The following is a 26728-nucleotide window of genomic DNA, read 5'->3' on the forward strand; positions in this document are numbered from 1 at the left end:
GCTCTAAACACGTTTTCAGCTTTTCACACAATTTGCAAATCAACATGGCACTTTTTGCAAACCACTGCACACGTTTCTCCACGTAAGACACAGGAATCTGACATAAAGTCACGTGTTAGCAGGTTTAAAACACTGATATTCAAAATGCCTCACACATGGACCAATGATCAAGAAACACGTTCCACTTGACCAAACACCTGATAGCATAATTGTTGGCTCATCAATCAGGATGTTAGCTCTATAAAAAGACCACAGGTGAGTACTTTCTTACAGCAACAATGGAAGCCAACATGGAAGCAAGAGCAAGAGCAAGAGCAAGAGGAAGAGCTGGGCTGGGCTGAGAGTGAGAGGAGGAAGAATGAGATGTAGAGCTGGAGGGAGAGGACGTGGACAAAGAATAATACTCTCTCATGAAATGAAATGTTATCAAACATGGTGTGACGATGAGAGAGGCTGGACAGCAGTGACGTGCGATGAGGTTCATGGCTGGTGAGGCACTGACTCTTTCAGATTCAGATTTACAGATATTATATTTTGACCTTAATCGAAATATTCGGCTATTTTCAAAAGCTTTTTTAGTCTGATGCTACAATTCATTTTAAACAGACCGTTCAACAAAAGGATACCCAAAATCTAAATATTGGATTGTTCTTTCTTAGTAAGATCCCATTTTCATGACAATTGTGGTCTTACCTTGACTTGAAGATGAAGTCCATGCTATCCTTCTGGACAACAATCTCTATTACTTTTTTGTAAAAGTCCTCCTTATCTTCCTGTAATTTGAAAAGTCTAGCTTGTTGTTTGTGCCTACCGTCTCTGCGTAGAATAACAGGAGCAACAATAACCTGTGGGCTCATGTGCGCCCCCTTCAGTGCGGCAGAGGTTATGGCTGCCTCCCCTGGAGCTTTTTTCATTGCCGTTGTATGATGAGACCAGCGAGCCTAAATATCATATATACGTGAAATAAGTTATTTAAAGACTATGGATGGCGAGGATAAATGTAATAAAGAGATCTACAAACATTACATTGGTGACATACAGTGAGATGGTAACTATAGGTTACTTACGTAACCCCAGTTCTCAGAGTAACATGAAGTGAGATGTCTCACTATGGGATGCGCCTCATCGCGGAGCAAACAGAAGTATTAATCTCATTACGCCAATCCTGATTGGCTGGTGATCTTGACGTCAGCGTCAGGGAATCCACCCCCTATAAGTAGCTTGCGCTACGCCGCATGCGTCATTCAAAATAAGCACCTCTTCTCGCTTCACCATAGCAAGGAGGGCCGTCTGGTGAGACATCTCACTTCATGTTACTCTGAGAACTGGGGTTACGTAAGTAACCTATAGTTCTCATTCATAACACTCCGTTCGATGTCTCACTATGGGATATTGTAGCTCCCGAATTGCCAGACGAGCTTATCTCAAAAGTCACCAAGACCAACCAGAACTTAACAGTTAGAGCTCTAACTCAGCAGGGGGCCCAGCACTGCATGGGCCACACTGGGAGCAAAGACGTCTAATCTGTAAAAGCGGACAAAAGTGAGCGGCGAGGACCAGCTCGCTGCTGCACAAATGTCTTGGATGGAAACACCCCTGAACAAAGCCCAGGATGTAGCCAGACCACGAGTCGAATGAGCACGCAAACCCGAAGGTGCCTGCAGACCCTGACTCGTGTAAGCCAAAGCAATTGCCTCCACAATCCAGTGAGAGAGCCGTTGCTTAGTAACAGGCTTGCCCTTCTGAGGGTTAGCCCAGGACACAAAGAGTTGGTCATTATGACGAAACTCCTTTGATCTGTCCATATAAGTGCGTAAAGCACGGACTGGACATAGCAAATTCGGCTGCTGTTCCCCGGAGGGACACAGCGGCGGAGGAAATACCTCAATGTCAAAGGGGGTACATGAACCAACCACCTTAGGTATAAAGGCAGAGTTGGGCTTCAGCAACACTCTCGTTAACCTTCGGGCGAACTGAGTGCATGAAGGATGTACAGATAGCGCATGAATGTCACTGACTCGCTTGGCGGATGCCAGGGTCAGTAACAGCACTATCTTGAGTGACAGGTGCTTCATGTCAGCTTCTTCCAGGGGTTCAAATGGGGCTCGAGTGAGCCCATCTAAAACCACTGTCAAGTCCCATAAGGGCACCAGTGACCTGGAAACAGGAAGGAGCCTGCGAGCTCCCTTCATAAAACGGCAGACCAGAGGATGCTGGCCGGCCGTCTTACCCTCAAAACCCACATGGCATGCAGCAATAGCAGCCAGGTAGACTTCGATCGTGGAGAAAGCTCTGTGTTTATCAATTAGGTCCTGTAGAAATGATAAAATCACTCCCACAGGGCATTGAAAAGAGGTGTGCCCTTTTTGAAGGCACCACTCCTCAAACACCCTCCACTTACAGTCATAAAGAGACCTAGTGGAGGAAGCAGGAGGACCGGAGGCCAAATGTGCGCGAGCGCGTCCACGCCTAATGGTGCGTTTTGATCGCGCATTGAAAAGAAAAGCTGACAGTGAGCATTTTCTTTTGATGCAAACAGATCTACCGCGGCTCGGCCGTAACGCACCCACAGCTGGCTCACAACCATTGGATGTAGAGTCCAGTCTGCATATAGTGGTACACCTCTGGACAGCAGGTCTGCACCGAGGTTCATCACACCCGGTACGTGCGTCGCTCTCAGAGAGAGGAGACGGCCGCAGCTCCACAAGATCAGTTTGCGTGCCAGCATGTGTAACTGGAGAGCGCGCAAACCCCCTTGTCGGTTTATATACGATATTGTGGTCGTATTGTCCGTCCTCACAAGGACATGGTGTCCTCTGAGAAAAGGCAGAAAGCGTTTTAGGGTGAGGAACACCGCTAAAAGCTCCAGGTAATTTATGTGCGACCGCTGGAGGTCTCTGCTCCAGAGACCCCTCACCGGACGACCTTCGTAAATACCTCCCCAGCCTGTCAGACATGCGTCTGTGGTGACCACCTTCCCTGAAAGGACAGCACCCATAGGCACGCCCCGTACCAGAAAAGTCGGGTGCAGCCAGTGGCGCAGTGCCATTACGCATTTCACAGTAACCATCACTCTCCGTGCTCCATGACGCACGGGGTTTAGTTTTAGAGCGGCTACCCAGCGCTGAAACTCCCTCATGTGTAACCGTCCCAGCCGTACAACCAGGATGGCTGACGCCATGAGCCCCAGTAACCGCAGGCATGATCTGAAAAGAACATGTTTGCGCAGCTGGAAATGAGCGAGGCAAGCTCTGAAAGCTTTCACTCTTTCCGCTGACAGGCGGGCTGGGCACCGAGTTCAGGTGTAAACCCAGGAAGAGTACAGTCTGTGCCGGGCACAACATGCTCTTTTCTGTGTTTATTATGAAACCCAGGTTGAGCAGGTGCTTTACGAGGACATTTGTCTGCGTAATAGCCTCCTGTTCCGACTGTGCGAGAAGCAGCCAGTCGTCTAGGTAGGTTGCCAGGCGAATACCCTGTTGTCTTAACGGGGCTATCGCGGCTTCCGTACATCGTACAAACACTCTTGGACTGAGAGACAGACCGAAGGGAAGTACTCTGTATTCGTAACAGATCCCCTGAAATGCGAACCTCAGATATTTCCTGTGTGGGTAATATACTGGGATGTGGAAATACGCATCTTTCAGGTTGACTGATGTAAACCAGTCGTTTTGTCGCACGAGACGCAGCAGAGATGTGTGAGTGAGCATTCTGAATTTGTATCTTCTTAGATATTGTTCAGAGCCCTCAAATCTAGTATTGGCCGAATTCCGTTCCCTCCCCGTTTGGGAACGAGGAAATACTTGGAATAAAAGCCGCTCTGACTCTGCTCGGCGGGTATTATAGATATAGCCTCCTTTTCTAGAAGTGAGAGAATCTCTCTTTCTAGAATGTGGGCTGACTCCCCTCGGGCCTGTGAATACAGAACGCCCGAGAAGCAAGGGGGGGTGACAGCGAATTGGAGTCTGTAACCCCGTGTAACTGTCTTGAACACCCAAGCAGACGTTGTGAGCATCTTCCACTGTTCGCTCCTTAGAGCCAGCGGAGATGTCACGTCTTTTGCCCTCTGAGTCTCTATTTGTTGTGTTATGGGGCCCTCTAGTGTCTGAACACGGTGGTACCCCGATTTGACAGTCCCCACCGACACTGCGCATGCGCGTGACGGAGGTGCCTTCACAACCCCAGCCGGCACTGCGCCTGCACGTGACGGTGGTAGCCTCACAGCCCCAGTCGTTACTGCGCATGCGCGTGGCGGCGGTGCCTTCACAGACCCGTTCATCGTCCGCCTTTTGAGAGAGGCCGTAGCTGCTCTCAAAAGGGGAACAAATGGCGGGCTGTTTATTGGTTTTATTGTTTTCTCTTTCATTTTTCTGAGCTGCGCCCTCAGCCTGAGGCCTGGATGCGTCAGCGGAAAATGCTTTATCCGAGAAAACAGAGCAATATTGTGACATGTGTTTTGGTGCACTTGAGGATGGCTTTGAGGCATCTCTCGAGGCAGCGGGAACACATCTGGAGCTGGGGAACCTTCCAGCTCCGTCACCGAGGGAAGAAGAGGAGGCTGTCAGGCCGCCAGCTTCTTCTTCCTCGCCTGCTGGCCGAAATTCCGGGTTGGCTGCGCCTGGGCTGCAGCCGGAACCGGAGACTTTCTGGGCCAATTCGCCTTCGTCTCCTGCCTGGGCTGGGGACTCGGGGCGGGCCGTGACCTCTGCTGTTTCGGTACTTTAAACCGAGCAGCTGAGGTAGCTTGGGCGAGGGACTGCCGCTGTGAAGGCAGCGGCTGGAACCATCGAGGAAGACAGAGGTGGAGGGCCTCGTCTTCCTTCTTCTTGGACTCGCATCTCTTCTGCATAGAAGCGAGCGCAGATCCGAAAATCCCCTCGGGAACGATGGGCATGTCCAGCACATCCTCTCTTTCCCGGTTTTGGGAGGTTGGTGAGGTTGAGCCATCTAGCTCTTTCCTGCACCGCCATAATTCCCATTGCCTTTCCCGTGGCCTGGACGGCGCAGCGTTGAACGCGGAGACAGATGTCCGTGATCGCGGCTATCTCGTCCAGTACTGCCGGTCCAGGATTACTCGATAGATCCTCGCAGAGCTCCGCTTGGTAAGCGGTTAGCAGCGAGGAAATGTTCAAAGCCCTGGCAGACAATGCTGCGGCTCTGTAGGACCGTTCAGTCATGGTTGACTGGAACCGGTCCGCCTTTGCCGGCAGCGTGGGGTTCCTGCTCGGTGTAGTCGCCATCCTCGGGAGGAGGTGAGCTGCCACCAGCGGTTCCATCGGCGGTATGCGGAGCAGGCCGAGCCTCTCCATACCGTCGCAGTCTAGGGGAGGAGGCACCCTGGATTGGGGCCTTGTTGCTGAAGGGCCGGTCTCTCCACGAGACCGACACCTCATCCAACATCTCCGGGAAGACCGGCAGGAGTTGCCTCTTTGTCCTCGTTGCTTGGGGCAAATTTTTCCCCTCGTAACGGGACCTGTAGGTCTCCTTGGCCATTTCGGGCCATGGGATGTCTTGGCTGGCTGCGGCACGCTGACACACGGCCTGCAGGTCTATGCTCAGACAGGGCGAAGCTGGTGTGCTATCGCCCGGGAGAACAGCCATCGCTCCCGGCTTTGCAGCCTGAGCTGATGACACGAAGACATCATCGTCTTGCTCATCAGAGTCGGACAGGAGGAATCCAGAGGTTTCATCCTCTTCGTCCTCCATGTAGTCCAACTCCGGGACATCATCCGCGGGCGAGACCATGGTGAGGTCCAGTTGGGAGCCCCAGCTTGACACAGCGCGGGGCTCCGCTCGCACGTCCCTCGCTGCCACCGAGTCCCAGCCTGACACGGCGCGGGACTCCGGTTCTGCAGCTGCCACTACTGATGAGCCCCAGACCGACACAGTGCGGGGCTCCATCTCTGTGGTGGACGCCCCCGTGTCCTGATTTCCGTCCGGTAAATCAGAGGACATGAGGGAGTCCTGACCCGACAAGCTAGCTTGGCGTGCTAGCCGTCGGCGGAGGCTCTTGATGGTGAAGCGGGCACAATGTCCGCACGAGCCGGGGTTGTCGATAGCCTCCTGGGCGTGTTCCAGCCCGAGACAGGACGAGCAGACCTGGTGTGAGTCTGTGCCTGATATCTTCAACCCGCAGCCACAGAGCCGAGCCTCCGAGTCCCTGACTCCTCTGGTGTGAGGGAGAGAAGCGTCCATCTCGGTCGCCGTGGTGACGGCGTGGAGAGGACCCGCTCGTAACAGGTACGTTGCTGAGAAAAAATACTTCCCCAACTGTCGTTAATCCGGAGAAAAAACGACGGTGTAGAATTTTATTCTCAAAGAATATTAACTGGTGTGTTAATACCCTTTTTATCTTCCCCTCCTCTGGTGTGAGAGAGAAAAAGAAAAAACGTCCTTGCTACCGTGGTGTCGGTAGTGAGGGAAGACAAGCTAGCAACACGTGTGTTGCTAGCTTGAAAAAAAATCAAAACCTTACCTTTATTCCCGAGGAGAAAACGGCGAGGTCGATTTGCAATACTAACTGGTGTGTTGGTATTAACAGTCTTCTTGCAGAAGTATATATAGAAGTAGCCGGCGAGCGCCCGTCGACCGAAGGTTAGCTTCGTAAATCAGTCTGTGGACCGTTAAGCTAGCTAGCTACTGATCTTTCTCGAGATGTGCTCCGAAGCGAGAAGAGGTGTTTGAATGACGCATGCGGCGTAGCGCAAGCTACTTATAGGGGGTGGATTCCCTGACGCTGACGTCAAGATCACCAGCCAATCAGGATTGGCGTAATGAGATTAATGCTTCTGTTTGCTCCGCGATGAGGCGCATCCCATAGTGAGACATCGAACGGAGTGTTATGAATGAGAACAGGCATGTGCTTAGTGCCCTCGCTCCAGCCAGTTTCTGTGGGTGGACATTCTGAGGTGAGGCAGAGCTCATCTGTGCCTCACCCCACCCCAAAGTAACTGGCTGGAGCGTGCTCACAAAATAAGTGCCCGCGTTAAATTAAGTTTGCATTTGGTAAGTGTTTATGTAGTTTTGAGTGCAGTTCTTAATTTAGCAGGAGAAATGAGGTGTGTTGCACTTTGGGTGTGTGGTTTTGTGAATTGTGTTTAGTGTTCTGAGAAACTGAGCAATTAAAAAAAAAATGTGTGTTAACAATCGAGAAAAACTGTAATGCTCTGAGTCTGCAGACAAGACGGCAGGCGAAAAACCTTTTAAAATGCGTGTTTTCTGAATGGATAAACCGGATCGATCAGGATAAACCAACCTGTCATACAGACATAAATAAAGCAGCGACTGTATTCACCATGACACAGACAGTCTGTGGTTTGTTCATGTTTAACTTTTGTCCAGTTTCTGAACAGATATGAGGAGCTGTGAGCTCTGTGTGCTAACAGATAACGGCTGATGTTTCGGGACATGTTGCGCAGTCAGGTGCTGACCGATCACGAAGCGTCATTTCTTGACTGGCAGCAAACACAACCAATCACAACAGTGCTTCTTTGGCTGGCTCTGTCCAATCACAAACATGAAGTGTTCTGCCTAAAGGAATACCCTTTCCGTATAAGTTGAAGTGATGTTGTGTTTTCTCAAATACTGTGGTGTTTTGTGAAATGCTGTAGTGTTTTGTGAAATGCTGTGGTGTTTTGTGAAATGCTGTGGTGTTTTCTGAAATGCTTTGGTGTTTTCTGAAATGCTTTTTTTCAGACTTACTATGTTTGTTTTCCGATCATTTCAACACACAATACTATGACCTTTTTTAACATGATGTACTATGATTACTTTTTGACATACTGTACTATGACTAATTTTACAACATACTTTTTTAATATATTAATATACTTTATTATAACTTTCTGTCTGATAATTTCTACACACAATTTTATCACAATTTTCAACGCAGCAAATTAGTTTATTTTTTGAACATACTGTGCTTAGATCTTTTTATATTATTTTTTACACCATTTTTTCTTTACAAAGTATATTAAAACTATCTACATACTATACTATGACTTTTATTTTACATTTTATAATATCAGATCTTTCAATATTTTTGACATGATTATGTGACATGAATTATTTGACATTTTATAAGTGTGACTTTTTTTCCAGATATGTTCACCATACTAAACTATTACTTTTTTAAAACTTGCTATACTAGGACTTTTATTCTGAAATGTAGACATACTATACATTTACATATTTTTTACATGCTGTTATACGTTATGTTCTCAAAAAATTACAACATTCAGAACCATGACTTTTTTTTTTACATGTTCTATTTTTCTTATGAGTTTTCGACATTACATTACGTATTTCTCTAATATATCCACATTATATACTTTAACTTGTTTTGTTTTTTTTAATTTCGAGTTCCTCCTTTGGACGTCTAGTGTCAGTCTCTTCCTTCCTGTTGCTCTGCTTGTCTTCCTCTCAAAGCGTTGTTGAATTTGTTTTCCTTCCCTATGATCTTTCCTGTGGTTCCAGTGGTCTTAGTCTCTCAACCCTCACTCCTCAGACACATGCACACTCACACACAGACACACACATACAGTACACTGTGTTTCTAAGCCACAATTACTACAAAGGATTCTTCCTTAGGTTAATGTGCTTCGTTAAGTTCAGCGAGCTTAAGTAAGCACTGAGAAATGAGTGTTGGAGTCAGTCGCACACAAAGGCTTGCTTCCATTTCCCTGACACTGAGTACGTCTGGCTGCATGTGCTCTGTGATACTGAGATGCTTAATAGGAGTCAATGAACTCTGCCCAGCCCTGTCAGGAAGCTCCATATTCATCGCTACTGCTAGCTTCTAACAATTCAGATAACTCGGAGTGAAGACAATTGGCGGATTAGAGTGAAACTAATAAGTAGCTACTGTTCAACAAGCCATTTTACTACAACACTATCAGCACATCAGGAGCTTTACTTGCTTATATGTCTCATGCAGAGTTTCTCAGCCTCAGGGTCAGTTACACATCACATCAGATTTAATACAGCAACATCTGGGGCTGAGATCAATAGTCTACAATAGGATTCTTTATTTCATTCTCAAGCATCCATTGAGCTTCATGTGTCAAAATGTGTGAATCTGGACATTCATGTTATATCTCTCACAGGCTCCGCCCTCTACTGGACTCTATGGGTACTACCTTACCCTGCGAGCATTCTCCCACTGAGAATTCTATTCGACGTAGCCGGCCTTGGGCAGGCCTACCTGAATGCGCGCGCATCACACAGTATAAAAGGAGGCCTCGCCTCCTGACTATCATCCTTTTCTCTTCAGCAGCGGAAGTGATTCCACGAGAGACTGAGACGTTTGAAAGAAGAAGAAAGAATTACCATACCTCCAGGGAGTCGTCGGTGCACCCGAGCTGTTTACTGATTCAGGGTGACCGGAGCGGCGCGACACTCCGACCGAACCCCTCCTTTGTGCCCAAGAGCCTAAGGAGTGCGTTCAGGTCGAGGGCTTTTCAATTAGGGCGTTTTAGTCTTCCCCCCCATGGTGGGAACAGGGAAGTTAAACTGCGCCTCCTCTGCCCGGTGCGTGCGCTAGCATGTTATGTGGAGCGCACGGCTGCCCTTAAACGCACCGAACAGCTGTTCGAGTGCTTCGGGGGCGGGATGATCGGGAAAGTTCTGTCCAAAAAACGCCTGGCAGGCTGGCTCTGCGAGTGCATTGCACATGCCTACGGACAGGCAGGGAGAGCCTGCCCCACGGGGGCTCGTGCACACTCCACATGGGCTGTGGCTGTGACGGCAGCCTTTTTCAACGGTGTGAGTGTGGAGGATATATGCACAGCGGCGTCTTGGTCGACGCCAGGCCCCTTCATAAGGTTTTATCTCTTGGACATGTCTGGCTCTTTCTCCTCGTCTGTGCTTGCTGGGGCAACACAGGATTTGTAGGGGGGGGGGGGGGGGGGTTGTCGGTCAGTTGGCATCTGACCCCCTCCCCGGACGTGATGCCTTCGCCTTTCCCGGGCCCTCTGAGGGTCCCGGGATGGACGAGGGGCGCGCTGGGCCCGTACAGGGCTGGAGGGCTGCTTTCCTCCTGCCGAGAGCCCTCAACACTTTAGTCCACACACACTCTGCACGGGGTCGGCGTCTGAGTGTGGGGCATGGGCACTGGCGCTCTCCCTGCGATCTTTAGGGATTCAGGGAGGCAGGCGTGTAGTAAGCCCATTCGGGGCCGAGGGGGCTCTCCCCATCCGTCTGTGGGTGGGGGGGGGTCCCCCGGCACTGTTTTTTGAGCACACTTTCGGCGTGGTAAGCGCAGCAGGGTGTGCTCTGTCAGCCACAGCCCAGATTTCTCCTCGGTCACAACCGGGTTAAAGGAGAATGTGGGGCAGCGGCTGCTGACCAGAAAAGCCGGTCAGGGGCAGTAGGGTGGAATGTTGTTGTTGGACGACACTGCACGTATACATCGGGGCTCCACCCACTGTACCCATAGAGTCCAGTAGAGGGCGGAGCCTGTGAGAGATGTAACGTTGGGTTACGTATTGTAACCCTTGTTATATTAGCACAGGCGGAGCCCTCTACTCAGGGCACTGTCTGTCCTATTCCGCTCGCTGAAGAGAGGTGTAGGATGATAGTCAGGAGGCGAGGCCTCCTTTTATACGGTGTGATGCGCACGCATTCAGGTAAGCCCGCCCAAGGCCGGCTACGTCTATAGAAGTCTCAGTCGGAGAATGCTCGCAGGGTAAGGTAGTACCCATAGAGTTCAGTAGAGGGCTCCGCCTGTGCTAATATAGGGTTACAATACGTAACCCAACGTTTTTGCAAACCTATAAAATATTAGCTTGTTTTTATAACATATATGTGTTATGGTTTGCAGTCCTTTATGAGTAAGAAGTGGTGGTACATATTAACCAATCAATCAATCAATCAATCAATCAATCAATCAATAAATCCATCAATCAATCAATCATTAAGCCAAGTTTTTAATTTGAATCTTGGCTAATGTCCATTTTCAGCCAATGATCAACGTTGGCCATGATGAGAGACACAGCTTTTCCTGTATCTTCCTTTTTCCATAATCTGATTCCATCTCACCTTCTTCTTCTCTTTGGTTTACCCAGCATCCTCGGTGTCCTTCTCCAGATTTCAGTGGGATAGCCGTTGTTCCAACCACCATGCTAGCTGGCTTTAGCTTGATAAGCTTCTCCCTGGGAGAAGTAAGATCAAATAATAACATTTCAAGTTGAAAATAATACCTCTCTAGCAGGAGCAAATGCCACAGACTGCATGCACAGTTTGCACATACACACTATAGTCAACTGCTGCATTGTAACTGATTTGACCAACTTCATTGTTGGGGGAGCATATAGAGGGCAGGCTGCCATTCAAAATCACAGGATATTTAAGCAATGATATCCTCTGTTTGATCGGTGAACCAACATTCTGAATGATAACAACCCGTCTTTTCCATCTTCGATGAAGGGCTATCTTCCTAATCTTCTCTCTCCTGCAGTTACCTTTCAGTTCTACTTCATCTTCTTCATCCCATGTCCTCGCCTTTACCTCCCTACTGCCACCCCCCTCACTTTCTGTCCTCACCTCCCCTCTCTCTTTTAATGGCCTTTGGTGTTTTTAAAGACCAGTCAGCAAAAAGACTCAAAGAGCCTGTGCTCTTCACTTTAACTTCATTACGTCCAATTAGGATCCTTGTCCTTCAGCAGGGTTCAGAGTGGAGCGGGGGTGATGCACCAGAGGCTGAGATTCACTCTAACATTGTTTTATGTCGAGCTTCTCACAACTTTATCGCTTCTTTATAACAATTTCCTACCAATCTCAAAACTTAAAGGAGTAATACCACAGTGTAGAAATACTCTGTCAAAGTCTGGCATTCAAAATGTAACAAGAGCTAACTGTAATTGTTTTTATATGCTCCCATATATTTGAGTCCATAATAGTATGTCTGAATGCAGTAGTTTGTAATAAAAATATGAAACTAGTAACTCATCTTATCGAATAAAGGTAGAGTGTAGTGCAATATTTTCTTCTGAAGTTGTATGAGAGTAGAAGTATGAGGTGGCTTGAAATGGAAATATTCAAGTAAAGTACCTCAAACATGTCATACCACATACCACACAATGTTATGCTGAAACTAAACACTGACTCAATTCTGATACGAGACAAGTCTTTGGCTTTTTCTGCTTCTTTCAGGAACATGTACCAAATGTATCCAAACCAACCCAATACGTGATGAAAACAGCCACAGCTCTTTTACGGCTACAGAGGCACTGCAGCAATCTCAGAACTCTGTTCCGCAGCATAGGTGAGATTTCCCATATGTCTTCATTTTGGGTCCGACTCCGCAGAAACCCGGCAGAAGTGAAGAGAGCGGAGCTGATGGATTGCACCCTGAGTCATGCATGACTTAGCATCTCGTTTCCTTTCCCTGCTCGCCGAGATGGAGAGAAAACGGCAACACAAAAAGTTTAATGAGCTCTCTGTTCTTTTGAGGTCACAGGTTTTTTTTGCAGGTGACTGGGTTTATATATTCAGTAAAAACACATGATATGCTTCACTTTCAGGCCAGCTGTTCATTTCCTTCAATAGGTTTCATGCAGAACGGGACATTAATTACTCATAACTAACTTCATTTGCATTTGTCAGTTCAGTTTTCCCAACGAATGTACCTATAAAACCTAATATTGTATTTACCAAGCAACACAGGCCAAATGCATTAAGTCCTGTGTAGATTCATGACTAAACTGTGATTATGTATCACACAAAGAAATATGCATACATGTATGCATTATTTCAATCAAGTTTCTAAAGCCTAGAATAGTAAAGCAAAGTGTATCCTGTTTCACAACATTTGTTAAGTTTCACAAAGGATGTATTTTTGGGAGAAGCAACACAAAAAAAAACGTCCCTGTGGCCTGGAAGCTCATACCACCTTAAAACATAACAATATAACACGTTTTTAAAATATACTTTACTATGACGGTTTTTGACATACAATGTTATGACTTTTATTATAACACAACGTATTAGCACTCTTTTCCCTAAAAACTGTATGGCGACTTTTTTCCAAAATGTGTCATAAAGATATACTGTGACATTTCTTCGGCTTACTATATCATGACTTTTTTATGTTTTAAACGTACTGTTCCATTACTTATTTATCATACTTTGCGACAACATAAACTATGATTTCTTTTGACATACAATACTATCACTTTTTTAAATATTTTTAACTCACCCTACACTATTTTTCGACAAACGATTCTATGATTTTCTTTTCCATTATACTATGAATTTGTTTACATCCTTCACCATTTATTTTTAACATGCTATACTATAACTTATTTTTCTGGTATTTAAAACACACTATACGTTCTATATGATAAGATAAATCCGTAAAGGTTTTGTCAGCACACCTTTACTGGCACACAAGCTCTATTTCTTCCAATATGAGTTTTCAAACCTTCATGGTTTTCTAAGTCAAAGACTTCCCGCAGAGCTTCAAAAAGCTTAATGTTAGAGTAGTTTCACTACTAAAGTGACATGTACAGGGAGGACATCAGAGTGCCTGTCAAGGGCCGAACAACCCTAAAGCCACCCAAGTATAAAAACGTTGGTATGGCATGCTCTTAAATGTGATGTTTTTGATGAATAAAAGAGCTATTACAAAAGAAGGCATGTTGGAAGCTTGACAGGGATCTCGCTGATGCTCTCAGAGGATGTTCTTGCATCCAGGTGCAGAGTGAATGCATGAAAGCTGGTCGAATCAGAGTCTCTGAGCGAGTGTAAATGCAGCAGAGATACATTCGATCGGCTGGAGACTCCCAATAACCTTGTTAGAAGTTTTCTGGGAGAAAATGTATTAATAACTCGAACAAATATATCACGGTGCCACCATGAACCGCCTGCCGCACCCCCCACTCGTACCCAGATAATGACATTTCAGTGAGAGCAGATGAAATGGGACAATTTTCAAACTCATTACAAACTCGGTTCTGGAAAGGAATGAAGAAAGGAAGAAACAAAGGGAGAGAGAATAAAGAGTATAAGACGAATGATAAACATTGACACCGGCCTTGTATCTGTGTGTGTGTGTGTTTTATATATGCATACCTTGTCTGTGCCTTAAGGTGTCTATGCGGATGCTTTTTGCCTGCCTGTGTGTGTTTGTGTGCGTAGAAGCAAGCTTTCTTCAGACTGGTGTGATGTGTGTGTCCGTGGGTTATGTATGCTTTGAACGTACCTTTTTTTTTAAGTGTGTGTGCGCGCATCAGCTCAGCCCAAAGCCGGGCTGACAGACAGCTTCCCTCCGAGGAGCCCCTTAGTGTTTCTGATTGATCGTCATAATGCCAAGGTACAGGCCCTGTCCTTGGTGCCTATGCTAATCGCGGTGTCATGCATATTTATGAGCTCCTTGGGAATCAACCAGCTAAATAAAGGATGAGGCCGTTGGCTCCGAGCTGTGTTGATCGCTGACTCTGATTGATTGGAAAGAGAACAAATATCAGCGTGTATAAAAACTGTTGTGTTTTTATTTTCTCTTCTCCTCAGCTCAGGGATCATAATGGGAGTGCGTGGCTGATAGAAAATAAAATAAAAAGTAGAGGCTCTTAAGATTCATTGGAAAAAAGTTGGTGAGAAGTTCCATCAGCATGTCATATCTTGTATAGATCTTGAGCTTTTACTGTCGTTTTTATTAGTTGTGTACATCACAGTTAACATTGTGTTACCTAGCTTTGCCTCTAACGGCCCGTCCACACTACAGCTTCGACAGCTTCAAAAACGGTTTCCAACGCGTCTGCCCATTCACTTTGAATGGGGTGACGTCACGTTGCCTCGCTTTTCGCCGAACTGAATTGTGGGAAGCAGAGCGGAGCTTTCCTGGAGTTTCAGGCTGCAAAAGTTGAGCAACGTTCAACTTTTGAAACTTCTGAAGCTTTCGGTGGAAGCGTCAGCCAATCAAATCATATTCCAGTACAAGTTCTAGCCAATCAAACCGCTGCTTGTGTGTCAGGGGCGGGAGATTCATGTGATTGGTTGTTGGTCGAGCTTCAGACACGCCCGCCGGCAAGCTTTTTTTGAATCTGTAGTATGGACGGGCCGTAACTGATGATGGTGATGCTTTTTGCAGATGATGTGTTTCTTATAAGAGTTTGAAGCGGCTGGAATGAGGATCCTCTAAATCTGAGGCCATGGTTCTCAGCAGGAAACCTATAGACTGTTTACTCCGAGAAGGGAATGATTCCTTACCCAGAGTGAAGCAGTTGGAGTATCTCTTGGTATTGTTCTTGAGTGAGGGGACAATCGCGTGTGAGAGGGGCCAAAGAATGGTAGCAGCGGTATTGGGTCGGCAAACAGTTTTGAGCTGAGCCTTCCTTTCTACTCTCATGGTCAAGGAGGGGGAACGTCATCTCAGTTGCAAGCGGCTGAAATACGTGTTTTCCGGAAAGTGTCTGGATTCTCCCTTGGGGCTGAGCTGAGAAATTCAGTCCTCTGGGAGGGACTCGAAGTAGAGCTCCTGTGTGAACAAAAGAGTCAGTTGAGGTGGTTTCGGCATCTGATAAGTGTGTGTGTTTGTGTTTGCAGGTTCCATTGCCTGACGAGCTGCACCTGTGTGACGAGCTGCTAAGCCTTGATGAGCTACACCTGGCCGGAAGCCTTGAAGAAAGAGCCCAGTCGGATACGTCGCTCTCGGACTCCGCTGGGCACTCTCTTCATGCCAGCCTCGGGGACCTGTGGCTGGTTCTGTCATTACATTGTTTATTTGAGAATAAACAATTGTTATTTTCTTACCCTTCATCTCGCCTCCCTGCGTTTTGTTGCAGCCCAGGAGCCAGGTTGTAACAGATGGGGGCTCGTTGTTTTGGACCTGGGAAGCGTGTGCAACTGGATGTCCGTTGTGGGGATGGATTTCGCGCAGCTGTTGTTGTCGCGGGGTGCGGCTGGTTGTTTGGGAGTAGCGTTGTGGGGGTGAGTGTTTTTGCAGTTCTGGTGAACGGGGATTGTGTGGCAGCGAGTACAAGCACAGATCGTTAGTTACCGTGGTATCTGTCCCTGTTAGGTTTAGTACGGTCTCCCTTGGAGGTCGTAGGGGGGGCTGTTAGTGCGGTGTGAAAGTGGTTAGAGCTATTAGCTCGGGAGCACGCCGAGGCTGCAGGTGGAGTTGCCGGTTTGCTGGTCGCTTCGCCGAGCTTACGGTATTAAGTGCATAAGTACCCGCCATAACTAGCACCTGAAGACTAGCGGGGAGTTTAGCTAGTTTCTGTAGGCAGTTAGAGGGACGGGCCACGGTAGCGTGTAGGCTGTGTAGTAGCTTGAGCGTGCACTCAGTGTTATATGATGGAGAGTGTGGAGGAGTTTGTGAGAGCGCCTACAGAGGAGCTACTGGAGGGCTCCTCACGTGAGCAGCTGATCTGTGTTGCTGAGCATTTCCGCTTGGATGTTGGGGATAAGAGATGAAGGAAAACATAAGAGGCATTGTTAAGGCAAATTTGTTTGAGTTAGGTGTTTTCAAAGGGGGAAAACATACTGTTGATCCTAGCAGAGACAGTGGCAGTACGTCTGGCTGCAGTGATACAGGCCTGACTTTTGAACAAAGAAAGGAGTTGCTGTTGTTGCAAACAGAAATGGAAAAGCTGGCAGTGGAAAAAATAAGGTGGGAAGTAGAAATTAAAAGGCTTGAGTTAGAGGAGCGGAGGTTGGGTTTTCCTGCTGGTCCTGCAGGCCTCTAATTTCCATGGTAGAGCTACTCCATTTGACGTTGGCAGTAATTTGCGGATAGTGCCTCAGTTTAGTGAACGAGACCCAGATAGTTTTTTTTTCCCTGTTCGAACGTGTAGCTGAGACCAGAGAGTGGTCTGACGCTGAGGGGACCTTATTGTTACAGTGTGTGTTAACGGGTAAAGCCCAGGAAGCCTACTCTGCTCTGACGGTGGCAGAGAGCAAGGTTTATCTGACTGTTAAGACTGCTGTGTTGAAGGCATACAAGTTAGTCCCTGAGGCATATCGACAGAGGTTCAGGTCCTGGGAGAAGTCTAGCGGACAGATCCATGTTGAGTTGCCAGCGATCTGGTTTTCGGACAAATCTAGAACTGGGGATTTTGTCCGGATGCGAGGTATGGGAATGAATGTTGTGCCTGTTCCTCTGCATTCTGTTGTGTTTAACTCTGGTCTGGTGCAGGGTGAGGTCGCCATGGGGGTCCATCCTGTAATGCCGATTGGTGGTGTGGATGTTATCCTAGGTAACGGCCTGGCTGGCAGCCGTGTGTGGGCTGAGTGTCCACCGCCTACCACGCAGTCATCTTCACCCACTGTGACTGTTAACGCATAGGAGAATGTTAAGTGCTCTCCTGGAGTGTTTGCTGCTTGCTCTGTGACCCGGGCTGTGAGCCGTGCACAGGGGGAGTCTGAGCAGGGGGAAGATGCCAGTGAGATAGGTTCTGTGGTTATTCCTGACTGGTTGTTGTCTGTATCCCGCTGTGAGTTGGTGGTAGAGCAGAAAGCGGATGTCTCCCTCAGTCCGTTTTTTGAGGCGGTTCTCTCCACCGAGGATGGTAATGGTGTCACCAGGGGTTGTCAGCTGCAAGGGGGATTGCTGGTCAGAAAGTGGTGGTCACGTGGGAAAGGCTTCATTGGTGAGTCAGTGTATCAGATTGTGGTTCCTGTCAGATTTCGTGAGGAGGTCCTCAGGAAAGCGCATGGGCAGTCGGGACATCTGGGTGTCCGTAAAACATGTGGGTACATGTTGCGTTATGTTTTTTGGCCTGGTCTCAAGAGAGATGTATCTCGGCACGTTAAATCATGTCAGACAGGTAAGCCAATTCGGCAGCAAACTGGGGGTCAGGTCTTGGGTTTGTTGCCAAGGGCTAGTTTGCGGTTTCTGGAAGGACATTCCGGGTTCTTCCAGGTGCTTGGTCAAGGGATTGGCCAGAGTGGTCTTCTGTCAACGCCAAAATATCGGAGAAGAGCTCCTAGCTATTTAGGTAGTTAACGGTTTTCTAGTGGAACTCCTTTCTTATGGGGGGGGAGTGTGACGACCCCTCCACACCGCGTGGGGTGCCGTCTGGGTGTGTGTGTTTGTGTTTGCAGGTTCCATTGCCTGACGAGCTGCACCTGTGTGACGAGCTGCTAAGCCTTGATGAGCTACACCTGGCCGGAAGCCTTCAAGAAAGAGCCCAGGCGGATACGTCGCTCTCTGACTCCGCTGGGCACTCTCTTCATGCCAGCCTCGGGGACCTGTGGCTGGTTCTGTCATTACATTGTTTATTCGAGAATAAACAATTGTTATCTTCTTACCCTTCATCTCGCCTCCCTGCTTTTTGTTGCAGCCCAGGAGCCGGGTTGTAACAATAAGGATGACACCTGGCAGCTGGGAGGAGGCCATGGGCAGACCCAGGACCAACTGGAGGGACTGCATTTCCACGTTGGCCTGGGAGCACCCTGGAATGCCAAGGGAAGTTTGGGATCTTCTGCATGGATCTCCATGACCTGACTTTGGATGGATGGATTTCTCAACTGCTTTATTTCTGTTGGTTAACAGTGGAGTTATACATTCATTATGACATGTATCTATTTTTACAAAAACATTAAGCTCATATCTGAATTTTGTTTGTCCATCGTATATTTAAGACCTTATATACCATCCATTTTGTATTTATAATTGTATATTCAAAGTTTTATTCTTGTGGTGTTGTATAATGCTATATAAAAGTGTTACTTGTTGAACTACAAACTTCAACAAGTTTGCAAGTTTGATTTTCTCATTTTATTTTGCAAGGATGACAAGTTTTTTTTATCCTCTGTCATCCTTTTCTTCTACTTCCTGCTGGTAGAAACCTGAATATCTGCTCTTCATGTCAGCAGCAACAGTAACGTTTGAAACAATATTAGTCAAAGAACTGAGAACAACTCACACAGGTCCCTCAAATATATGCATCATATGTAAATATTATGAAAATAAGAGTCTGTAAAGAGAGACATGAGATCACATTCAACATTTTGGTCCTTTTATTTCATGTTAACCACATTTCAAACAACTAAACAACCAATGGTAATGGCATCACCAGATCTAAACAGCACTGCTAGACAAATAATCATCAGAATAATAATTATACAAAAAAAATGTACAAATTCAGGACATAAAAAAAAATCCCAAAGAAAACAAACAAAATATATAATACAGATGAACGGCCAGGAACCAAGCCAATAAAATAAAGCCTTTTTAAAATGAAAATGCTTCTGGCTTTTACATCATCTTCAATACAACACTTTTACAGTCTCTGTCGAGATAGGTCCTTTAGTGAGCCTGGTACGACTCCAGCAACAACAACAAAAATCAAGCGCAGACTGAACAGTTTGCCAAAAGTACGCCGGTTCTGTCCAAGAGAATTAAAAGCTACGAACTTTACTGACTAAATATATGTTCATTAGAGACCTCTGTGAATGTGAAGTTTCATTCCAAACGGGTTTATCCATTGTGTAAAAATACTGACACATGCCGGAATAAATTGACGCCTGACATAAAGGTAATTATGAGGATACAATTTTACACAATGATTCTTCAGTAACAGATTCACAGCCTTTCCAAAATGATGCGTTTGATCTGCTGTCTTTTTCCTGTATTAGTTATATATGTCAGACTTTCCTGTGACTTGGCTTTAATCCCTAAAGAATGGCAAACAATTCCAAAAACCCTGTGTCCACATAGTGTGTCTTTCAGATTTCATTCAAAAAGAAACCTTTCAAAGCCTTTATTTAACGTTTCTAGGATAATGATATCTTAAAAAACAAATCAACAACTCTGTATGACTAACTAGCTTCGCCCCATTGCTTTTTGGTATCTATTTGGGCGACTTTACACTTGCTTGTAATTGATTTCTGACCATTACAACCAACCGGAATATGCTTGCTCTCACACTTTGTATGAATGAGGTTTACCGCTCAATCTGACAGACGTACGGAGAGGAACCGATCTGGCGATAGTAAAACCATTCAGGGTCCATTTGTCCAATCTGCGCTCTAATCTACGCTTTTCGCTCTTTGTTATAACAGTAATCGTATTGAAGAAACGGCCAAAACAAAGTTCTCCTCTGATTTCTATGGCAGAGTCAGCAGCGTCTTTCTGAAAAGTTAAAATATTTTCCACTAGAAGCACTTGGAACGGCTGCAGCTAAAACGGCAAAGGCTCAGGAAAGACATTGTGTGCCGAGCTTTTCCTCAAGGTGGCTCCTCATCATTAAAAGCAATTGATATAAAGACGTCGGTGCTCAGAAAAACTCGCTATGTGGACACATGGATCAAAAAACTAAAAAAGGGAGTGAATTTTTAAAATGAGCTTTTCCATTCATTGTATACATTTTCTAAATGGACAAAAGAGGAACACATGTGATCAGATGAGGAGCGAAGGGCAAGCTGAGGTCAGCGTTACATCCTGTATGATTCTCATTAACTGCAACACTTCAAAGCATGTCAGCCACGTTGACCTTCTTCACATAGGGGTCAATCGTCAACAGAAATCATTTCCTATTATACTGACGAGGTAATTTGGCAAACACATTTTCAAACACACCTCGATGGGCTTATCCAAAAGCAAATGTGAGGCTTTGTTTGCAGAGGAAAAGTGAATGTGACCCGGCACTTATTCTCTTTGTTGTCATTCTATTGATAGATGGCAGGCTAGGTGACGGTGACGGTCTGATTTCTAAGCTTCTGTTTTTCTGAAAATAACCCGGAATGTAGTTCATAAAAAAAAAAGTCATAGTTAATGGATCTGATTTAATTCAAGGACCCTTAACAAGTCTATCATTTTAATTAGCACGGTTAACGTTTCTACTGCAGTCATGTCAAATTTGCATTTCCGAAGATATTTCAAAGATCAGTTTTGTCTGATAGCAATATATATTTGATAAATGTGTGCAAAGATGTTATGATTTCTTGCCTTTTGCTTCCACCCAGATTAATGCTGTTAAACTAAGCTGCTTCAGGTCATTTAAAAAAACAAATGGGCACAAATGTGAAAATAAACCCCATTGAAAAAAGAAAACATATTTTTCACGGCCCGGGTAATATAATCAAAAGCTACAAAACACAGCTCTAACGTTATAAAGCTACAAGCTACTGCACACTCTTTGATTGATTGCTTTTGCCTGCCTGCAGTTCAGCAGGGTCGGACAGGGTTAGGGTAATCTGATTTCATTTAATAACTCATCCCAGTTTGTCCTTTCGGAATTTCAAAGTCAAATAAAACAAAACAGTCAAATAAGTTAAATGTTCTTTAGTTATACATCTGGAACGATTGAATGCATTTTTCAGTTGCATCATGAGTGTTTGACTACTTAATGAAAAAAAACATCATTGCTTCCTTATCGTAAGTCACAGATGTGGGCAGCGGCTTAACGTGCAATATGCAAAAATATATATATCTTCATTTTTTAAACAATATGTGTCTAATTGGACTGTTTTTTAAGTAACTTTGTGCCAAACTATAATACCACGTCGCTGAAAATGATAATGTTTGGAAATGATAACCTTTGTTTGTGTCTGGCGCATGGTGTTTGTTTGTTTGTTTGACTGTGGTTGTCTTATCTTATTTACAGCAAGGGGGATGCACACTATAAGATAAAGCCATCCATAAACATTAATGAAACCTTTTTTTTTTCTTTTTCATAAAGCCCCAATGTAAAAATCTGTAGCAGAGACAACAAAATATAATCTTAAAGGCAAAATAATTATTTTTCTTTTGTCTGTGTAATGCCAATGCTCCTCTCCACCATGCACCGGACTTCACTCACTATATCTTGTTAAATGCTACTTCTTCTTGTTTTTACTAGTAATTACAATCACCTCTTTCCTTGAAAAGCAACAATTAAAAAAAGGCATACCTCCTTGAGCAAGAATGTCGGCAAATACTGAGAATTGTTCCAACCAATTACTGACTTAAAAGTATGCTTCGCACTTAACATTGATGCAGTGAAGTGGTCCTGGCAACAAGGAAATGTCTCTGTGTGTGATTTCAAAGAACAGTGGTCTCTTGTTTTTTGCTTTATCACGCTTCTACGGAGGCCGACAGGTGCAAACGCGCTAAAATGCCCCAAAACACTAACAGGAAGAGAAACTGTCACTGGAAACTCATCTAAAATGTAAGTTGTATCTGCTTATTTTAACAATGTGATCGCATGATTCCTTCTGATATTATTTCTGATCTGCTGTAAGCTAGCTAGCAAACGTAGCTAACCTAGTCATTTCAGATATACCGATAAGACTTGCTAACATGCTAACTCTGCCTTAACTCGATAAAGCTCCAGTCCAAGCTGTGCACATCACTTTTTAGGTTTCCAGTTTCCGTTCTGTTTTGAGCTTCTTGCAACAGCCTTTTATTTATGCAGGGATTTTGGTGAATGGTGCGAAGTTCATGTGTTGCATGTGTTACAGCACATTTGTGTTTTTATATTTGCTTTTTTAAATGCAGCACGTTTCTTCTAATGTAATTATTTTGGGCCGTTGTAGCGCGTTTGCCCCTGAAGGCCACCATAGATTCGTAACCTTTGGTCAACATCTCAGCAAAACAAGCTTTATTTTATACTCTGGGCTATAGTTTGCCCAGAGTCCAAAAAGCAGGTTCGATGCATTTCTTCACTTTAAGCTAAAAGTAAAAATCTTCCAGTGTGCATCCAGCCTTCACAGGGAGACAACATTCAAGGCGTAGAATATATCTAAAAAGGAAATACTGTACAATAGTCACATCACAGCCCAGCAGAGAGGACAGAGAGATAGAGAAGGAAAAGTGACGCTTTTTTTTAAACATCTTGTTTTCTTTTTTAACATATCATTTTTTCTGTTTTCTTTTTACAAGCATGTAAAGTTCACAGTCTCGCTGAAGCGAACACTCACACGAAAATCACCAGTGTGTGTCTGTCGCTTTTTGCTCTTCTGTACAGGTTGTGTGTGTGTGTTGTCATAGGCACACACGTAGATGCACACGCACACACTCAAATGTGCAAGCATGCCCTCTCTTATTCACATAGAATCACATGCACAAACTCTCACACACACACACACACACACACACACACACACACACACACACACACACACACACACACACACACACACACACACACACACACACACACACACAGGCACACATGCTCACAGGTCGGGTTGGGTCAACACAAAGCAGTCACTCTGTGTGTACCAAGTGTCGCGTTGAGAGTGATGGTCAGCGTCAACGGTGAATCAGAAAAGAGGATTTCAGCCCACAGCCAATCAGAAGGAGCTGAGCGCCTCCAGAGCCACTTCATAGCAGAACTTATACTGCTCCTGTGGAGGGGACGGAACGGAAAGAAAAGGTAAATCATCTGCTGAATGATATCTTTTTTATTTTTACACAAGCGCAACCAAATATTAAAAACTATTTATTAAGTTCATTACATTTTAAATATGGTTTAAACACCCTAAATGTAACTTACCCCGGGCATGATATTGTAAATAGTTCTTCAGAATCAGAAAACCTTTATTCCTCCCACAGCGGGATGATCTACATTGAGACATTTCTGATATACATACTTGATATATCCCAACATGTGTTTTGCTCAAAAAACAAGGCAGCATGGGTAAATCAAAAAAGGAAAACATGCCTTTTGTATGTCTTTGTGATATTTTATTTAACGGAAATAATAGAAAATATAATTATAGATTTAAATGGACTATATGTTTTGGTTAGAAATCACTGGTTGTTCTTGTCTAGTATGTATATATTGAAATAAGTTAGGGCTGTACATTTGAGCCAGCAAGAGATTCATACTGCCAGTAATGCTGTTCTTTATGAGGCAATAATATGTCTGCATATGTATATATTTATAGGTTTTAATTGTATGTCAGAATGTGTTTGTGTTTCTCTGATGCTTACTCAATTTTGAATCAACATCTTCAATCTTCAAGAGTTTGTCTTAATCTTATGAATATAGTTTGTAATCATCATCTCCTTATAATAATAATAATGATAATACATTTGATTTTATGTTTCTGCATGGGGTTTTTGGTGGTTGTGTTTTTTCCTGTTGTTTGCTCCTTTTACCCCTCACTACTCTGTCTCTCCTTGAAGGCTTCTCAATTCTCTAATTTCCCCTCCTTGACTCCTCTCCTCGTGTCTTAGTCCCGCCCACAGGAGATGCGAGCGGAGGACTGAGGAGGGGAGCCGAGGAGAGAGGAGAGGAAGCAGCAGGCGGTTAGAGAAATGAGAACTCCTCTCCTCTGAGCGATCATTTTAAAGAGACGTCCATTAATGATGACAGGAGGCACAGCAGCCCTCTGTCTGATGGACAGATGTGTTCATGACCACTTATATATTTACTTTTAATTCATTCACAGTGCGGTATAATGAGACAATAACAGGCTACAGATGCGGACATACACAGACACATATATTTATATAAATATATACAATTTCAGAATCAAACAGGTATGAGAGCACTCTCATAATAACGTGACACAATAAGAGACTGGATATATCCCCCCCCCCCCTCCCCCTCTCTCTGGTCGCTGAAATGGGGAATTGAAATTACGGGCCAAAAGTTGTATTTACAAGTATTAAAAGTAAGCAGAGGAGACCAAACCAACTGAGACCCGTCTGTCCGCCGCATTTACGCACTGTACCACACACACACCTACACACTGTACCACACACACCTACACACTGTACCACACACACCTACAGCTCCTAAAGCATATAATATATATCAGGATACAGCCATTGTGTATTTTATTATGTGAAGCACTAAATGGCTTTAGAAAAATATCGACTCTTTGTTTGTATCTACTAAACTAAAGCATACAAATAAAGAGAGTAATGTAGGCCTGTTATACTGAGTGATATATATTATCCATTTCCGGGTCACTACCGGAGGACCGAGGAGTCGAGGAGGGGAAATTAAAGAATTGAGAAGCCTTCCTTCTCTGCAGGGCTGGTGTGTGACAGGGGGCGTGGCTGGTATTCTCCTGGCTGCAGATGAGGCACACCTGTTCCCACTCACCTTATCAACCTTTTCTCTAAGAGCCTGGCCCTCACCCCACTACTCTGCCAGATAATGAAATGCTGTTCGACAATCCAGAGTCCCTCTCTGCAGCACAAGCCTAGTTTTGTTCACTTTGTAGTTTTTTAGCAACTTTTTGAGTTTTTGCCTGGGATGCTTTCCCTCTGCTTTGTTTTTGAACCTTTCTGCAACCAGCCAGCTCCCTGTCTTCAGTACCTGCCTTGGCATAGCTGTCTTTATTAAAACACTGTGAAACTTAACTTGTGTCAGTCTCTGCTTTGGGGTCCTAAGTAGTATCCAAACGCCACATTTGATTTATATAGCGCTTTTCCTGCTCCTCAAAGCGCTTGAAGTGTGTGTGTTTGTGTGCTGTGTGTGTTGTGAGTCCTCACCATAGTCTCCACCATGTTGGTCTTGTTGTTCCTCAGTGTTTTGACGGTGTGGAAAACATCCACGATGTTCTGCTGCTGGATCATCTCGTTGATGCTGCAGATGGCACAGAACGTTCCGGAACGCCCTCCGCCCGTACTGCAGAGGAGGAGGAGGGGGGGAGGTGAAAGTTAGAAAGGAGACAAAATGTCATCATCAAACAACAACACTGTTATTCTGCAAACCTAGGTATGCTCACCAAAAGGATAGTGCTATTTTGCCATCGTTAAAAAAGGTGAAACACAAAGAGACTTTAAAGGTTGAATGGAAGACGGAAAGGAAAAGAGAGAATGTAAAAAATGGCTTCAGTCCTTTTAAAGCAGCATGTGCTGGAGTCAGAAAGGTTCACTTCCTTCTTTTACTGAATAGCGGTGCCTCTTATCACCCCAGGAGACCTTTTTAACATTACATTACTTGTTAGACGCTTTTATCCAAAGCGACTCACATACTCAATACTGTGGGCAATCCCCACAGGAGCAATTTGGGGTGAAGTGTCTTGCCCAGGGACACAACGACATGCTGACTGTAGTGGGGTTTGAACCTGTGACCCCCTGATCCCAACACCAACGCACAACCCACTGCACCACACCTCCCTTTTGAAATGTGTTAATTCAAAAATGTTATGTTTCGATCATTTCATTTTCCCATCCCTCAGACGTATCCACTGATACTGCTGATCTGTGGCTACTCTGTTCAGTTTACTTGTGTCAACGTTTAAAAAATGCTCCTAAAACCTACAAACCCTAAAGTGTAAAACCTTCAAAGGGTTTTTATAAGACATAATAAAACAAGTCATTGGAAGGGACTTTTATGTGTGAAGTGAGTGCTTTTACATAGTAGGCCCAGGTTTATGTAGGAGGAATGCTTTGTCAAATTTAAACATTTTTCTATTCAAACAGCAGGAAAGATTCACGACTTTTGTAGTCAAATGCAAATATTCTGATTGGTCTAATGCTAATTTGAGTCCAAATCACAATTTGTTTCGAATGAGTAAAGACGTGTTCTTTAAAGTCAAATTTAAGATGTATATATTTTTTTTTAAATACTAACCCATCTTCAAATCCAAAAGTGATAGCTTTGAATTGAATATTGAGAAATGTTTCACCTCAAGTTAGAGTATTTTAGATGTGATAAAGAGGAGCATTTGCTGGAATGGACCGCAATGCAGTGCAAACATAGGCATTTGAGCCTTTATAAACAGGTCTACTGTAGATGTGCAGTAAGTGTTCATTTACTGTCTACTGTATGTGGGCCAATCAGCAGACAACCACCCACTATACAAAAAAACCAACACTCCAGACTTCCTGTCCCAC

General features: G+C 44.9%; 1 protein-coding gene across 1 annotated transcript in view; it reads right to left on the reverse strand.

Annotated features, from left to right (window-relative positions):
• Positions 1-18940: 18940 nt before the first annotated feature.
• Positions 18941-26728, reverse strand: part of ptprt (protein tyrosine phosphatase receptor type T) — a 452551-nt gene continuing 444763 nt past the window's right edge. Inside the window, 2 exon segments of the mRNA XM_079681220.1 lie at positions 18941-23274; positions 25379-25514. Coding sequence (XP_079537346.1) covers positions 23221-23274; positions 25379-25514 — 190 coding nt within the window. The 3' untranslated portion in view covers positions 18941-23220.

This window comes from Notothenia rossii (assembly GCF_949606895.1).
Source record: "Notothenia rossii genome assembly, chromosome: 5".
NCBI lineage: Eukaryota > Metazoa > Chordata > Actinopteri > Perciformes > Nototheniidae > Notothenia > Notothenia rossii.